An 18,425-nucleotide genomic window follows, 5' to 3' on the forward strand; every position below is an offset into this window, starting at 1 on the left:
GGTAATTCTTTTTCAACATGTCGTGTTTGGGCCCAAATTTCTGGCCTACTTACAACTTTGCAGTAGAACACTAAAAATAACTATAATGAGACTAAAATGGTATAATTTTGTGGAAGACAGTCCTTTTCAGAAGTTGTTCTTGCATTTTTTTTTTCTTTACTACGATATTTTATTTGCAGAATGCGACGATTGGGAGCAAGTAGGGAATACCACTTGGGTGACCCCAAGATACGGCCATTCAGCTGCTTCCCTTAACTCTACGTAAGACTTTATCCAATAAATTCTAATTCGATCATACTTACTATTTAGTGCAGGCGTGTCAAACACGAATACCCTGTGAGTTTGCATGATAAAATCATTCTCTATTAGTGATATAAGCAACGTTTTAATAGGACAGGGATCGGCAACCCCTGACACGCGTGCTAAGGTTGGCACGCGAGGTAGTTTTTCATGACACACCAACCGATTTGCGTGTTTATATTGAAGTAACAATTTAACCTGTTACACTGCTTGTTTTCGATTTTGACCATGTCAATGTCTTAAAATTCAGCCTTACATGCACAAAACTCTCTGCTTTCTCTTTATTATTAATATCTGCTGGCACGAACCACTATTATTTAGAAAAACGTTACCACGCTAGGTCATTAACACATGGAAATAACAAGTAAATTGGCACGCGTCGACTAAAGGGTTGCCGACCCCCTGTGATAGGATGATCGAAATAACCCATCTTTAGAATCAGCAATGGCGATTGTTGGGTCATTGTATGGCATTGTTTTCACACAAAGGGATAAAGCACAGTTGGTTATTTTACTCTGCTCCACTGTGCAGTTGATTGTTATTTATTACAATATTGTTTTGTTATGTAGTTAATGGCATTAAAGAACATTTTACTTTTTAACGATGCAATTTTGTTATTGTCATGTAACACTATAGCAAATGTTTCGATAGTGCGGCCCTCGACTAACTTAAAAGTTTGTTTTTTGGCCTCAAAGTTGTTTGAGTTTGACACCCCTGATTTAGTTAGTAAGACATAAAAGGTTTGAAAACGTCTTCACTAAATGTTATTACACTTAACGGAAAACTTTTTGTTTGAATAGCACGGTGATAGTGGTAGGCGGATTTACTGGAAATATGCTCAGCGATGCCGTAACACTTTCTGTGGACAATACACGTACGTTTCGTTTACTTATTATTATAATGTATATTACGATTTCCCATTACATTGCATATGTACCAAAACGCTTTCTCTAGAGGCATTTATGGGTTATGGCAACTCCGATATGCCTAGATTTTTCTTGCGATTAACAGGAATATGCAATTAGCTCATTCTTATTACCCATGATGGCGCAAGTTTAAAATTTTTATGCAATAAAACAGAATTTGGGTGACACACAATTGTTTCAGTCATATGCTTATCAGATCTGTGCATATTACGTGACTTACCCTTGATATATTTTTAAGTCTCTATGGTTGAATTAAAACCAACTACGGTCTAGCTCAGTGGTTCTTAACCTTTTTTTTCCAGCGCCCCTTTTCTGAGATTTCCATAGGCTGACGCCCACCAAAATGAGTGTTGTACTAAAGCAGGGGTGGGGAACCCATTTTGTTTATATAGGCCACCAAACCGTTTATCAACACCCGTGTAGGCTGCATAGACTATTTCCCAGACCTAGGACAGTGGTGTTCAAATTTTTTGACTTACAGAATGGTTGTTTTGGTATTTCCTCGTAGAGTTGTAGGACTTACGGCCCAAGCTGAATAAAATTACTCACTACATTTCCACCTTTACTGCAACTATTTCACCTAGAAACTCGCTTGTATATAAATATCAATGACCTAAGAGCAGCTTGTGACATCACAGACGAGTTTAATACATTCGATTATGCGAAAACAATTGTTCTTTTGCAACACAGGTAAGATTATAGAACCGCGGGCTCTGGTAATCCCACATAATTTGCTTTGTGTACCAATATGGAACCATTGGCTCTAGTTTAAAAGCCGGTGCTCTAGAACTAATCAAAGAGTAATGTGGAATAAAAGAAAAAAATACGTTTCTGTCTATTTTTCAACGCCTGGTGCAGTCTGTAATATCAACATCTTAAAAATGTATTTTGACATCGAAGGCCGCACTTGGTGCCCTAAATGGCCTTGGTAACCAAGAGAGTTACATATACCATACAATACTTTTTAGATCTAAAGATATTAATCCTAATTATAAGTACAAAATAATAGATCGGATCTTTGATTAAGTTTCAAGACTTTCAATTTAGGCTATTTTTTTTATTAGCACTCAACCGCCATGTCACTTAATCAACTCTACATTAATGACAGTCGTCACAAGGCTTTTGTTCCGGCCTTAAAACGTATTTGGCAAATGGTTAATGAGCTCTGTCGGGAACAAAACAAAGTTCAAAATGGTTCTATGTTAGATGTAAGATCCAGATTTGGACGTTTTACGATTTAAAAATATAGTTACACCTTCTTAACATAGCGCCCCCTGAGTATTTCCGCCCCCCTGAAAGTAAGCACCGCCCCCTAGGGGGCGGTAGCGCCCAGGTTAAGAAACACTGGTCTAGCTGGAGCGCGTTCAGCCATTGCTCACCATATGTTCCCTTCACTGTTTTGCGCTCCATAACGTTTCAACGTTGCGCAGCTATTACCAGCTTGGTGGCTGTTTTAGCGCAATTGTGACGCTATGTTTTCTTTCACCAAGCGAAATAAACTCAACTTAAATTTTCTGTACTTAGATGACAAATGTGATTCTTTGAATGAAACAAATTGTGTTGACGCGAAAGGCTGTGATTGGATGGAATCTTCTTGTGGACAAAACTGCACTGAAAGTGAATAGAACGTTTGTATTACTTAAGTTTCTAGTGTAAGATAATGATTTAAGTCTCTTTAAATCTACCGACAATTTAAGGGTAGAATGGTATTACCTTTAATTCACATTCAATTTTTATGTGAGATCAAAATTGCAAGAAAACCCATTTTTTGTACGTAAGTCGTTTTGTTTCCGAACACACCAGTCCTATGCAAATATTTCTGTTACCCAAATGTGTTTGAAAAAGGCGTGTTTGAAACGCAACTTGGCGTAGTCAATTTTGGCAATGCAAAAGTACAGCCCTCGGTTTTACTATGTTAATTGTAATTGGCCATCAGTGATAAAGGCACATTCCTGGTTATATCAACGAATCAACGAATATGGCACCAACTGACGAAAATTATGTATACATCAATACAGTAAACCTCGTTTAATCCGGACCCGTTTGGACCAAAACAATTGTCCGAAATAGGCGAAGATCCGGATTAACCGATGTCTGTTAGTTTAAGCCCTACCATATTAAACATCATTTGTACCTCAAATTTATAGAGCTCTTCTGGCAATTGTATTTTTATTCCGACGTTTATCGTACACTGTACTAGTCGCATTCAGTGTTATTTGCCCTGATGAAGGCGACATGTATAGGACGTCGAAACATCCGAATAAAAATGCATTTGCCAGAAGAGATCTACACACTTGATATTATGCCTGGCAGCAATAGCTTATACATTCGTACCTTAAGTTTTGTCTCAATTGGGCGAAGATCCGGATTAACCAAATCCGTACATGTAGTATATATTTCATTACAATCGTCAAGTGGATATGTCTTTTTTTCTTCGTCCTTTCTCAAACAAGCCCCATATTTTTAGCTAAGTCTTCGAGCTGCTCCGAAGTATGTTCCTCAATGACGTCATGCGACGATTGTTTCTCGGTCGAGTGCTCGTGTTGTCATAACAACGAAACAGGCCAATGCACGTTCAATTCGACTTGCGTGAGTTTTTCCTGTATTTTTTAAAATGGAAACAATTATATAAACGTTTTTTCAGTTCACTATTTAGACTAAATATATAAAAAGTTTATAGTCAAAATATCTAGTTTAGTGAATAAATTTTGAAATTAACACAATATTTGACAAGAATTGTTCGTAATTGCCTATGTTAGTAAACTACATAGCAAATGTACAGTGGCAAATTTTTGATGTTGTATATTATTGTGAAAATACCGCACAACGAGAGACTACTGCAGGTCAACGTATATGTTATGCAAAAGTTAACTTAAATGTTTAGGTTGATGCTTTCTGCTGATGTCTCCCCCTTGCAATCTAAAAATATCTACATCATATTGATACCGTTACTAAATTGCTTATGCCCCCTTGTGTGGAGACCTATTCGTTTTTGCTTGTAAAAACGTCCATGTTAGTAGGTCATAAAGTGTGTATAGTAAATCATTACATAGGATACAGAGGATATAAAATGGACATTTATAGAAATGCCACCTTTCTTTTCGTATTTCAGTTTGCGCAACAATATCTCACTGATTTCTGCCTAGCATCTTTACTGATTGAAAACAGACAGGTTACGCTAAAATACCGTTTTCGGTTTTAGCAAATAATAACTCGATTTTAGCAAATAATTATTTGATTTTGCAGGATTTTACGATCGATGATTGTCAGGCATATTCAGATGTATATTATTGTTCAGAGTTCTCAAACTGTAACAGTTGTTATTTGGGAGGTTGCATGTGGGAAAACTTTTCTTGCAAACCCTTCAATGGTAGGAACAAATATTGGGTTCTTGCTTTGGTAAATATGTTGTTTAAAGCGTTTGGCCCCGTACATTATAACCCGTGTGTAGATATTTTCACCTTTTTGGGGATTAATTAAATAACTAGATTGTAAGGCAAACCCGCAACGAAAATGTTTAAAGTCTTTAAACCATACTTGTGTATGTGAATCTAAAAGCACTCCAGTGTGTTGGGTGACAGGCTGAAAAGCTATACTTGTAATGTTCGTAGATTTTACTTTCATTAAAGAAAGCAGTTGAAATATTTTTTTAAACTTTACATACGTACGGCAAAATAATAACAAGGGTACAGCAGATATTGTCAGACAATTGTTTTGAGGGCATAAAAGGTTATTTTTACAGTATTCCGAATAAACGCTTTAACATGTAAAGGTGAAACTAAAATGCTGACAAAATATACAACTATGTGTTTAAAATCGTTGCTCCTCAATGAAATGATCATAACTGGGATCAGCCCTGAAGTGTTCATGCAGACCAGCGATCATTTTATGTTCATTTTAACTAATACTAGTCAATCGGGCGATCCCCTACTACGAAGCTGACATGCGCAGCATATATACGAGGCAACGGTAGCTAGTACGCCTTGCCACTTCGAAATGCTTGGTGACCTGCTTGATTCAGTACAACGCCTTTAATAGGCCTGGCGAACTTTGGTTCAAATCTGAACAGTCAACAACTGGTAAAAACAACCTTACACACAGAGTCATCAAACAGCACGGAATCTGAGTGCCCTGATAACTCGTGTGACATTTACACCGATTGTTACAACTGTACCTCATCCACACACCGATGTAGCTGGTGTTCTACTACTGAGACTTGCTACAAACAAGGAACTTCCGCCATTGAATTCCCGTACGGCACGTGTTTTGAAACACTGAGCGTTCGCAATCAATGTGCAGGTACGGGATATGTTTGGATTGAAGTGGATTTATATGATTTGTTGTAAGTTTGGGTTCAGCGTTTCTTAGACCAGATCCATACCCTAAGACAGTGGTTCTCAGCATTTCATGGTCTGTGTCACCTCCACTCATCATTAGGAAAATGTAATTTGCGATATTTAAAGTCATAGAATAAGTAGGAAATCGTCTATTTGTTGGTCAGTATAGTGAGGTGTGTTTAACATTTATACCGTTCTTTTGGTTTGAGAAACTAATTCCTATCCTGATTGATCCTGCACTTTACTCCTTGACATTAAGTTTGGTGAATCTGTCATCTGCCATTTTTGTACAGCAAAAAGTCACTGGTCATAAGGAGTTACTTTAAGGGGGTCACAAAGGTTGAGAAGAGAACCACTGGCCTAGTTAAAACACTAGGCTGTTTTTGGAAACGTTGGCCAGAGTTACCTTATTTAATCTTCCAGAATCTCAATATATAACATCAGTTATGCTATGCTATGTTACACTTTGTTCCCAAGTTTGGTAATAACAGCATTATAAGCATAGTGGTCATGCACAGGTTCCTCCTAACCATAGCGGAATTGCTCCCAAGGATAGAATTGTAAAACTTAAGTGAAGGAATTTACTTAAAATTTTAAATGTGGTTTGTAAATGGACACTTAAAATCCGGTCATATGATTTTTGAAGTTGATAAAATAGCCAATTTAAAAGATCTTCGTAGTGTTAAGCATCTACTATGTAGCATACTAAGGAGGAATGAAAATGTTTGAAATTGTTAAGAGAGGTATTTATCGAAAAAGGTTGGAAACCACTGGTATAGCAACTTATTTAAACCAAAATATATGTAACTTTACATGTTTTGTATGGTTTTTTTTACAGACGACCCTTGCACTACTTACGAGTCATGTGACAGTTGTTTCAAGGACGCCAGATGTGGTTGGTGTGACCTTGGAAGCGTCACCGGTGTCGGGTTATGCATGACCGGTTCGCTTCACGCATCGTCGAACATTACCGCTACATGTCCAAACAACCAGTGGCATTTCGAAACCTGTGTTGGTAAGATTGAATAACGATTGTAAAAAAAGTTGTAAAAATGTGTTTTACGAAAGCAACTGTGATGGACGTACACAATTTTTTTAAGGTGTTTTGGAGGACCGAAACGGTCCCCCAAATTTCTCCAGCGGTTTTCCAAAATTTGGAAATGGCTATTTTTTGGTATTTAAATGAAACACTTGCGGTCTCTTAAAACTACTTAGCGGTCACCCAAACCAAACCTTAAAAACCTGGACGTGCATTTATACATGGGATCAGCCCTTGAGCGTTCATGCAGGGCACACTCGTTTCCAGGTCATAGTACACCAGGCCTATATGAAAGCTTTATATCGAATCAAGTCGGTCTCCCAAGCACTCCCATATGGGATAGAAAAATACAGCTTGCGGTGGGATTCGAACCCACGACTGGAGTCTATATTATTGCCGAATGGGAATGCTGGGGAGAATAATTTCGCACAACTGTTGTACGTTAGTAGTTGTGTATCTCAAAAACGCCATTATTTTGGTTATTTTGCATGTATTTTGACGTGCATACGTCTTTTCAAGTAGTTAAATAATGTTATAATTGGGCTCATTTTTTATTTTTTTCGCGGTTGCGGTTATGGGGCGTGTTTTGACCAACTGAGTGGCGGTTTTTAAAAATTTGAACAACACTGCGATTTCCGATTGACCTGTTTTTTTTCTAGACTGCCAGTGCAATGGACACAGTACTTGCCTACCTACCGAGCCCGACACATGCACTTCATGTGAAGACGGCACAACTGGTGATGATTGCGGTGAATGCGCCCCTTTGTGGTACGGTGACCCAGTAAATGGCGGGAATTGCACGGGTAAGTGATGTGGTTTGGTATTAAGTAGTGATGCACCGAAGTTTCGGTTGGCCGAAACATTTCGGCCGAATCCGTTGTTTTCCAATGTTTCGGTTTCGGCCCGAACTTTTTTGAAAATTCGGCCGAAACCGAACTTTTTTATTGCATGGAATTAAGGCCTTAAATTTCATTTTCGCCCATACGAAACATCATAAATTAACTATTTGTTGTAACTATTTGTTGTCTATAAAATACGAGCCACTGTGTCTGCAAAAACTTAGATGTTTATTAAATCTTACACAATGTGAAAGTGATTTTAGTTTGTCAAAATTGAGTTCACTCGCATCAACAACACAAAGTTCAGTTGAAAACATCCATAAGAAAGGGGATTTTAGGTTTGGCCTGATTCGACCGAAATTATTCGGCCTCATGGCCGAATATTCGGTTTCGGCCCGAACCTTTTTAGGAGGGTTCGGTGCATCACTAGTATTAAGGTTAACCTCAAGCTTTTCATATATGCTCACATGATCAAAGTGATTTTTGTTGGTTTTAATACAATTATGACTCTCTTTTCTTACATATTTGGTTTTGGTTGGCCTTATTGGATTAACCTAGGCCTATTAACCCATTTTTCCCCTTTTTTCTATTGTATTTCAACATAATCTTCTTTTTTGCATTCGTTTACCTAAATTCAGTAACTTCTAATTTAAGAAGCCCTGTTTTGTCCAAACAATTTACACTGCATGAATCTAAATCAAGTCGGTTGCAACATTGCAATGCACTTGTTCAAAAAGGTTTTTGCTCAAATAAACTAATTCTATAACTTTTGTTTTACAGATTGTGGGTGCAATGACCATGCTTTTGAATGTTCAGCAACTGGATATTGTTACTGTTATCAAACCGGAGTCGTTGGCCGAAACTGCGAAGCGTAAGCCAAGCTTTATATACTTGCTTTCCGTACAGTGCAGTAGTTTTCACCCTTATATTGATCGCGTACCACCTGAAGACTTTTTCTATCTCTGCGTACCATTCAACCCTGTTTGAATAGGTAGACCAGGCGATAGATGTATATTTCTTGACCAGGTTGACGTATTGGTGATACCAGCAAACTTAGACATTTTAAAGGAATGTCCAAAATACGAGTTTCGTCACGAACCAAGGCTGATCAGTTGGGTCAGTTGAGTTACAATTTAGGATCTGACTTGAATTGAGTATGACAGAAACCAAGACTAGTGGTACGCGTACTACAGGTTGAAAACCACTGCCTTACAGCCACAAGTTGTGTCGGCTTTAGATATGGTCTCCAATTGAACTCGTTATTTTCTGCTATTTTCTATTGTTTAAAGATTAAAGACTTGTACTTTGATATTTTTAGGTGTCAAACTTCTTCAAATTACAATGGAAATGCGATTAATGACACCTGCTTCTGTAAGTTGGTGTTTTAATGCCTTTAAACTTGTTTTTAGATTTTGTATTATATGGTTGATAGTAACACATTATGAGTTAGCTGCAGACAGTGCACACTGTTTCGACCTATAAGATTCCATCAGTACAACTGGTGATAAGACATTGGCCGTGCTGGCTGGTGTAGCCATCAAATAGCACAAACTGAAACACCATAACTCACCAACACCAAGACACCAATTCTAGCCAATACGGCCGATCTCTAGTCCCCAGCTGCACCGATAAGACATTATAGGCCGAAACTGTGTGCACTGTCTTCAGCTTACTTATCATTTATTGGCTTAAAGTTTTCATAGTAATACATTTTACCAGCAAAGAAAATGAAATTTGGCTTATGACAAGTTTCGTTTTTTTTATCGGCTTTCAGACTCTATGCGAATCATGACGGAATACACGTTCTCTTTGGGATCACAGTGGAGCTATGAAACAACTCAGATCAATTTCGAAGTTTGTCCGCCTCATGTAAGAGAGTTCTTTCAAATATTTTCCACTGAAGGCGCACTTTTATAGTGTATCTGAAATAGGAAAACATTTATACGAACTTATTATTGCCACTAAAAGAAAAAAAGCGTTCCGAGTGCCTATAGTTAAGTGGTATGGCCTCTTGTCGTATAGGACTTAGCGTTTACCTGTTTTTTTTTCATTGATACTTTACATGTATCTACCTTTCTTTGTGTCTTAGTTGTTGCAATAAAATAAACAGTTTATACTTAAGCACTGGTTCTCAACTGTTTTACTATATGACACCCTTCGCGACAAAAACATCAGAAACTGCCACAATACAACGCCGTTTTGATAATCTTAGACTAATTTAATACGCGACCCTCAGGTTGAAAAAGCTTGTATTTTACATAATAAATTTTAATAATCTGATTTGTATTTTGTTGCAGCCATCTGATGTGTGGGTGAAACTGAATCTTCCTAACAACACGATTAATCACACCAGTGTTATAATAGCTGTCAACAGTACACATTCTACCACAGGTAATTTTGCAGATAGAAGCTCCCACTGGTGAAATTTTATGTTTTTAAACACGTGAATCAATTCATGAATGTATTTTAGAGCAGTGCTCTTCAACCTTTTTTGGTCTGGTGAACCCTTAAAGTTGTTGTGACGACCTCATGCACCCTGTTTACTTAAAATAAAAACGTTTGACGTTAAAATTTTTGATCAAAAACTTTTGCCGTTAGTTAATGTGAATCTGCACGGTGCGCAAAGCGTCTTTTGAAGTAGATATTCCTGGACTGCACTGAAAGTGTTAGACATCAACATTTAAAAAAATTAAAGGTTCATTTATATATCAATTGAAACCTACACCCTAATATCCTGAAGGTCAAATATTAATGGTTCATTAAAAGTTTGTGATGCACCCTTGTATACCCTTTCGTACTGGTGCACCCCATGCATATTTTAGTGCACCCTAGGGTTGACCGTCCACACCGGTTGAAGAGCACTGTTTTAGAGTCAATAGTTTTAAAATATTTATTGACTGTATGATTGAAAACTCACGTAGAATAAGGTCGCCAAAAACAGTTTGTGCCTAAAACATGTCAAACATCATTATTTCGATACATTGGTTTAATGATATAAAGCAGTGTCGTAACGTTCAAATGTTTACAAATAAGTCCTTTAAGGCTCAGGTTCGGGCTTTGGTTAAAATTAAACAGGCTTGATTTGGGCCTTACTTCACACTCTTCCTCATTTGTGTCACAATTTCATCTCTGTATAAATCCAAGTTTCGGGTTCAATTCTGACTTTATTTCTACACAAAAATCGGGTCTTCTACAACCTCGAAAAGAACGCGAAATACTGTGGGGTTGTGTCTGCGACCGTAGGGTTGATTTCAGGTAAATTTCGGGGTACTTACAAGCCTTGTCCAATGAACATGATTTACCGTATATACTCGCGTATAGGTCGCAACTTTTTTACTTATATTTAAAAAAAAAATATAGGTGCGACCTATACGCGAGACATAAGTGCAAATCGCGAATTGTAGTGGAAATGTGCTATCGAATACGGGTGCATGCGCTCGTGCACGCACATACCAATGCGAGACAGTTTCATGAGCGCACACGCACATGCGTCAGCTCAGCTTGCGTTGGATTTTCCCGCTTTGTTGAGAAAACATAGTTTTTCGGTTTCAGTGCAATGCAGTTCAATGGTAAAAAACAACCAATGGCACCGGTTATTTATGCAAAAAAAGCTGGGCTAAGGGCCTTTTAAATCCCTAGATTTTCAGTGCGACTGATGTGCGAGTCAACTCTAAATTACACTTTTTAAACACAAAACTAATAGTGCGACCTATACGGTTGTGCGACCTATAGGCGAGTATATACGGTAGGTGTTGTAGGTCCACAGTTTAGTCTTCATGCATCTAGTAAATGACCACTATGTTTACATTCATAGGAAATGAAACCGTTGTGTTTCATTCCCACAACGTAACAACAGCTGCCATGTACAAGATTCGGCAATCCGACTTTCGCTTCGGTGGATCGTCTTGCGTCCGAATTTACGTCGCTAATGTCGAGGCCAAAGGTCGTTTGCAGGTCAGTAAAGGTCATCGGATGGTCTTCTCGAAGAGCAACAAATTTTAAACCATGAAATGGCGACTTTTGAGGGGAATAGTCTTCGAAATTGCTAAGTTAACCAGCTTTATAAGAATTTCTGTGCACCAAGGACTAGAAAACTCTTGTCTTTTCTGGGATTCGACTTACAAATGAAGTCTTTTTAGACTGGCACATTAATTAGGTTACATTTTCTAATGGTTTGCAAGAGGCCCGAGTGTTAGAGCAACCGCCTTATATGTTCACAAGGTTGTGGGTGCTAATCCTGTCTCGACGACTGGTGTTTTCTTGAGCAATACATCTAAGCGACATTGCTCTATCGCAAAAATAATCCGATAGGTTGGACTAAATTGTAGGGTAGAGCTATTACCACCATGCCTCACGGGACATCCACATTTAGCTAATTTTCGATAGGTGACGTAACGAGCTGAATTATTTATTTAGCGGCTAAAGAGGACTTGGGTTGGGAAATAAGTTTTTAAAGTTTTTACTATACGTTCTTTTGCTAGTTTTATTGAATTTTAAATGCTAATATCTTACCCCGACCCTAATAGCCCTAACCGTGAGCACTTTTGGAGATATATCGTTTTAAATGTGAAAAGTGCTCTTTGCGCCACCTATGGAAAATTAGCTAATTTAGGGTGTCCCGTGAGGTATGGTGTTGTAGCTCTACCAAATTTAGTCACCAAATAACAGATAGCTTGACAGCGGACCCATTGTGAGCATAACGCATTCAGGCGTTGCCCGCCCACCGAGGATAAAATGAAACCAACAACTAAACGAAAAAAAAAAACTGTTTTAATGTAAACTCGAGACATGTTTGCTGTTTGTAAATACTCATGTAAAATTTCAAGCCCATGACCAACCTTATTAACTTAAAACGTACACTATACACTAGGCTTTAATGTAATCAAATATCTGTCAATCTGGCGATCCCCTACTACGAAACTGACATGTGCAGCATACGATACAGGCAACGGTGCTTGTGATTCGACTTTCGACAGGTTCTCCACTGAGCCTGTGTAGCTCAGTTGGTAGAACGCAAGTCCCGGACTGACTCCTGTCGTGGGATCGAATCCCTCCACAGACTAGATATTTCTAGCCTAATATGTCACAATGCTTTGGAGACCGACTTGATGCGGTCAAGTTAACGCCTTCAATGGGCCTGATGCACTATGATTTACATTAGCGTTGGTTTATTTTTGTTGCCAAGATTTCCATCATTCAGTATCTGGCCAACATTTGGATGATCGTCCTCATATTTGTGTCGTAAGTCTCATTGCGGGTTTCGCTTTCGGGTATCTCCCCAACCAATCGTGCTACAAAAAGCATGTATAATGAACAGCTTTTATAATTAACACAATTCTTGGATTAAAGCGTAGTTTAGCTGATTAAAATCAAATTACAAGAGTAATTTTTGATCTTTATTTGGGTTCAAGCCAATTTTTTGCTTATATTGTTTCAATTATTCTAATTTTTATGCAATTATTGTATCATAATGAATAAATACAAAAGTATTGTACAATTCTTAATTCCAATACATAAGTGGTTTTATTTTTTTTAACCGAAGAAACGTTTCAAGTCTGTCCTTTAATTCTTCAATTTTTCTGTTTTTTTTATATATTTTTAATCAACTTATGAATAGGTAAAACTTCTTTAATTACTTTATGCATGCAATCCCTGCTTTGACAGCAATTTTTGCGTTACAATTTGCCACTTTATAGTTTCGTGGTGTACGTTTCTACACAGACATAACTGTTATGTTTTATTTCTTATCAGCTGCTTTCTCGGTCTTCTGATAGTAGCCGTCATTGTGTGGAAAATCAACAACATCATAATTCAGCGTCGGCGACGTGTCGTAAGTATTATTATGCTGATTCAGCAAAAAATGTTATTCAAATTATCACAAACGCAAAAACGACATTTGCTATAAAACATAACTTTAATTGGTTTCATAAACAATTCAGAGATCTTGATCAGTGGTTCGAAAACTGTTTTGCGTGGCCCAAATATTGGATAAAAATCGGTTAGTGGCTTAATTATCACATGATGACAAGTTTTGAAAATACGGAGTTAACAATTGAACGTGTACAAGGGTTCATGACAGATTTTTTGATCATAAATGTCTACAAGGTTTTGACTAGTTATTAGCAGTCATAAGACCACCTGGAAGTTACAGTTAAGAACCACCTCTTCTCAATAACACCCATACCTCTGTGACAATAGGCATATATAGCTGAGAATATAGCTATGCAGTTCACATAGTAAACAGCTAGCGTATCGTTGGCCTACCATATTTCCATGTTATCACTAAAAAGGACACATTGTTAAAAAGTATATGAAATTCTTACTTTGGACCCCAAAGAAAATAAGAAAATAGGATATTAGACAAATTTTTGCAGTCAATGAATATACAATAGTTAAGATGACGTTCACGGTTCTTCTAAATTGTCAGTTTTAATTAACAATTATATACTACAACTCACATTAAACACATGTTGTGGTGCTACAAAGCTGCTATGTAAAATCCACTCAAATACGATAAGTTTAGGGTGTACTTTTGGCTCTTTTTAAAGCCCAATTGTCACATTTATATTTAGTTTATCAGTATATTCAAAGAGAAGGACATTTAGGCATTTTTTATTGTCCTCGGGGTTAACTTAGTTTTTGTTAAAAAGTAAGGCATATCTTCCAAACAGAGGGTGTTATATGGTAAGCCTGCGTAGACAGATTGTGTAGTGGCCGTGTAGTCGCCAGCAAAGGCTTAATGCTCACAAGCATTTACAAAGGTGATGTTACTATTGATATACTTCCTGTGAATTACCCATCATTGGCGGCCTGTCTTATATTTTTTTCTGTATCGCCTATTAAGTCGATAACAGTTGTGGTGATGAATTAACGTCTGTGACAACAATCGTAATGGTATAGAGATCGGTAAACAATTTGCGTTTTGTTTAAATTGATTTTCTTTCGAAGGTCAAAATTTGTGTTGAGATGTTATCATGATGTTTGGTCGGACATTTTCGGCTAGTAGCGTCTTGGCAAACGCAAAAATAATCAGCGTTGATTAGTAAGAATAGAGTTATTTGACAAAACAAATGGTCAGTTAGCTTAGAAATGGTGACGAAAGTCGTAGAAAAAAAGCTTTTATAAATTAGCCAGTCATTTTAAAGCAACCTGTAATGAAAAATATTTTTAAAGTGTTTAAAAATTTGTACCGTTTGCAGGTCTGTAGTCTGTAGTCTTAACTGTAGCATTAATCAGTAAGTAACAGTTACAGGAATAAGTAAAAGTTATTAGTTCAAAAAAATTAGGGTATTCAAATACGTGTTTTCAATGTAAAGCCCAGTTCCAGAGTGTATATTACCGTATTTTACGGACCATAAGGCGCAATCTAAATCCTTTTTTTTCCTCATAAATTGATCGTGCGCCTTATAAGCCGGTGCGCCTAATGTATGGATCAAGTAGTGCTTAATTGCCTAGGCTACACTCAAAACCAGTACCGATACTATCATTATATAAATAAACCACCGTCTTACACAAAAACTACGGTAAACGCAACTACCAACTGTGATATTCAGAGCTTTATGAGCTTTATACGGGACTTTACTGAGCTTTATACGGTAACCCATACTCCTTAAAATACGTTGCGTTCTATAGTCCGGTGCGCCTTATGTATGAACAAAAAACTAATCAAAGCAATTTATTGACAGTGCGCCTTATCATCGGGTGCGCTTTATGGTCCGTAAAATACGGTAAACGTTTTTTGAGACAAGAACAGTATACAACAAAAATACCTATAACACATTGCGTTTATTTGCAATATGGCGCATATCTATGTGGTTTGGTTGCAACGGTTATAAATTTTAGATGATGGCCGGTTTGCTATATCGGATAATTACACCACGATGTGAACCACAGTGATTAACTACCGAAGCAGACTGTGCAGTTAGGTTTGCAAGGTGAAAACACCATGGGGTCAACGATTAGAACTTCCTGTGCGAAATGTGCAGTTGGGGTTTACTTGTGTCTATTTTTATTGTGAAACTTTCCGTTGTACCGTCTTTACACCTTCAGAACTACGCTATATGCTAACGTGCGTTGTATATAAGATATACGTTTTATAGTTTTTCTGGTCTAGTTTTGTTGAGCGTATAGCATACAAAACAATTGATATTGGGGTCTTTCAATCATTATAATAGTGTCATTTAAGCGCATTTTACAAAAACAGTTTTTAAGTTGTATTAGAAGCCTATGCTTCTAATATGCAGACCATGTCTAAAAAGTTTTTTTCTTTTAGAATGAAGGAAAAAATGTTTATTTAGGCCTATTTCGAAATAAGAGAGAAAAATATGTTTTTTAACTGTTAGTAGATTTCTTTTACAAAACGTTTTCGTTTTCTGCATAGAACCCCACAGTTTATATCCTACATGATTAGAACTTTTTCAGTTTTTTGGCTTTAACTTACCGAAGAGCTGGCGTTCTTCGCTTATTTGAGGTTAATATGTTTGCATGGGCAGAGACGAGCAGTGGAGCTGGACAGGATGGCAGCCCGGCCCATAGCTGCTGTAAACTTTGACGCCGATACAAACGATAAACTGGCAGCTGAAGAACTGAAAAAATCCCAGGTAAGTGACTGGTTTGTAGAAGTTTATGTGTGTAAAGTGTTTGGGTTTGCTGTGCAGTAAATACTCGAGTCATATTTACAAAGAAAGTCCACGCCTAGTTTGGCTGGTTGGTGGTTGGTTATATAAGTTTTATTCGCTTTCTTACTGTGCTTTGTCGATAACTATACTTTTTCATAAATAGAACTAAATAAATCGTTGGTTCTATTGAAGGTGTTATACCGAATCACACCAAGCATTGTTATATGGCAAGCATAGGTCAGAAAAATATAGTCTGCAGTGGGATTCGAACTCACGCCTCGAACCTTTTGGGGACATTATGAATTTATCTCATCCTAGTTGATCAATGGTCGACCTGGCGATCCCCTACGACGAAGCTGGCATGTGCAGCATACAAGGCAGGCAACGGTGCTTGTGATTTGACTTTCGACGGGCTCACCACTGTGTAGCTCATTTGGAAGAGGGCGAGTCCCATCAATCGTGGGTTCGAATCCCACCGCTGACTAGATTTTTTTAGCCTGTACTTTTCCATACGTAGGGACGCTTTGGTGACCTGTCGATTCGGTACCATGCCTTTAAAAGACCTGACGTACTACCATGGTTTGACCTAAACAGGGTTGTACCCCCTGCTTCGGTCTTCACTGCTTCGTATGCACAGGGACATACCCCCTGTTCCAAAAAAAAACAGTAGTCAACCTGCATAGCTTGTAGCAGTGTTTGCTTTGATGCAAGCCAAATGTGAAGGACAATGTCAAATAGCAATGCTGCTTCGTTAAAAAAAACGTGACTTTAAAATGTTTCGTTGTAGGCAAATGGTGGCTTGATATCTGAAGAAATTTGTAGTTGTGACGAAGCTGCTGTGTTCACTGTTCTGCTCTCACTTCCAACAGGAGAAGACTCGTAAGTAGTTTTCTTGTTTTCCACAATTTAATTGAGGGTTTTACCCAAAGAAAACTTCCAAACACTCGTTAGTTTTCTGCTTGCCCCTTGTGTATTTTGTGCATGCAATCGGTAACAGTGTATGTGCAATCATTTTATCTGCTGACTCTTTCAGCTGCGATTAAAGTCAATTATAAAATCCCAAGCAAAAAATAAGGACAACCAGATAAATTTTGTGATTTTTTTTCTTAAAAATAAAACGAAACGCTGTATAGAGGGTAAATGCTAAAGTGAAACGTTTTTAGTTATTTTTTGATATTTAGGCCATCAATTTTTAAAAAAATATTTCTTGTTTTTACTTGTGGCAAATGCTAAATTGCATATAAAAAGTAGTCTTATTAACTAATCTAGCAAGTATAGCGCTTTTATGAGGGTAGATCTGGAGTGAAATAAAATAAGAAGCCTTCGTAAAACTGAGACAAAAAAGAACGAAAGTCAATAAATCCATAGTTTTAAGACGTCGTCCATCAAAATAGGGCCAAATCTTAGGAAAAGGACCTTGATCAGAGCCAATAAAAAATAAAACACAGTAAGCCGTAAAAGTTTTGGGTTTAAAAATTAAACAGCTAAATAACCACTTGTGCTTCCAGAAATTTCTGTGGCTGTTCGGTAGCGCTTGGAACTACACTGGGCACAAAATTGAAGTTTGATTTCGGCACAAACGAACGTGAAGAATATAAAACCTCGAAATTTGGATGGAAAAAGGTGTTTCGCAAGAGGCGCCCTCAAAACAGAAGCTTCGATAACCCAGTGATGAATATAAACTTGAACCCGGACATCTAATACGTCTTTTTCATGTATTTTTTACATTACTTTATGCTGGTCTAATTATCTTCATTTTTATTTCGATTGATTTTTTGATATCATAACTTTCGCGAGTTCTTTATCAGTTCCTTGACTATTCAGTTTTATTTTGTTTGTTAACATTACGATTAAAGTTCATTAATTTGGGTGTAAAAAGCAATTTTAACGAACGAAGTAACTAGAGAAATGCTCAAAATGTTTTATTAGTAGACGCTGACATTAAGAATTGTTAAAATAAAAACGAAGTAGCACTAAGGTAGGCTATAGCACCAACAAAGTTACCATCCTCGTACCAGTAAAACAGTATTTAATTCATGGATCTTTAACGGTGATCTGGTTTTTAGTTGGCTTGTTTAAACCCGCGTTTTGTACCCTTCAAATCAACCGAGCCTTGGTCCTTGTGGATCGAACCGTATTTTTTGCAAACTTATTATGCATTCAGGACTCATTTATATTTTTAAACTACAGTAAACCTCGGTTAATCCGGACCGGTTTTGACCAAAAAACTTCCGGACTAGGCGAAGATATGGATTAACCGAATCCGGTTTAACCGAGGTTTACTCCATGTTTCAACTGATCTTTCAAAACGTTTTTATCGCCTCTGTATGTTTCTCGAAGCAATTCTTGAACAGTTTTCTATCATT

The 18,425-nt window shown here is 37.4% G+C and overlaps 1 protein-coding gene across 1 annotated transcript in view; it reads left to right on the plus strand.

The window, feature by feature from the left end:
- The window catches only part of LOC145229919 (attractin-like protein 1), a 20,669-nt gene extending 3,758 nt beyond the window's left edge, over positions 1-16,911 (plus strand). Inside the window, exons 6-21 of the mRNA XM_080095262.1 lie at positions 180-261; positions 1,101-1,174; positions 2,751-2,843; positions 3,694-3,815; positions 4,473-4,596; positions 5,328-5,525; positions 6,402-6,578; positions 7,262-7,405; positions 8,222-8,312; positions 8,760-8,812; positions 9,216-9,310; positions 9,739-9,832; positions 11,256-11,395; positions 13,193-13,271; positions 15,934-16,041; positions 16,847-16,911. Of these exons, the coding sequence (XP_079951388.1) occupies positions 180-261; positions 1,101-1,174; positions 2,751-2,843; positions 3,694-3,815; positions 4,473-4,596; positions 5,328-5,525; positions 6,402-6,578; positions 7,262-7,405; positions 8,222-8,312; positions 8,760-8,812; positions 9,216-9,310; positions 9,739-9,832; positions 11,256-11,395; positions 13,193-13,271; positions 15,934-15,992 (1,625 nt within the window). The 3' untranslated portion in view covers positions 15,993-16,041; positions 16,847-16,911. The remainder of the gene's footprint in view (positions 1-179; positions 262-1,100; positions 1,175-2,750; positions 2,844-3,693; positions 3,816-4,472; positions 4,597-5,327; positions 5,526-6,401; positions 6,579-7,261; positions 7,406-8,221; positions 8,313-8,759; positions 8,813-9,215; positions 9,311-9,738; positions 9,833-11,255; positions 11,396-13,192; positions 13,272-15,933; positions 16,042-16,846) is intronic.
- Positions 16,912-18,425: the final 1,514 nt, after the last annotated feature.

The sequence above is a fragment of the Phallusia mammillata genome, chromosome 5 (genome assembly GCF_965637545.1).
Source record: "Phallusia mammillata chromosome 5, kaPhaMamm4.hap1.1, whole genome shotgun sequence".
Classification (NCBI taxonomy): Eukaryota; Metazoa; Chordata; class Ascidiacea; order Phlebobranchia; family Ascidiidae; genus Phallusia; species Phallusia mammillata.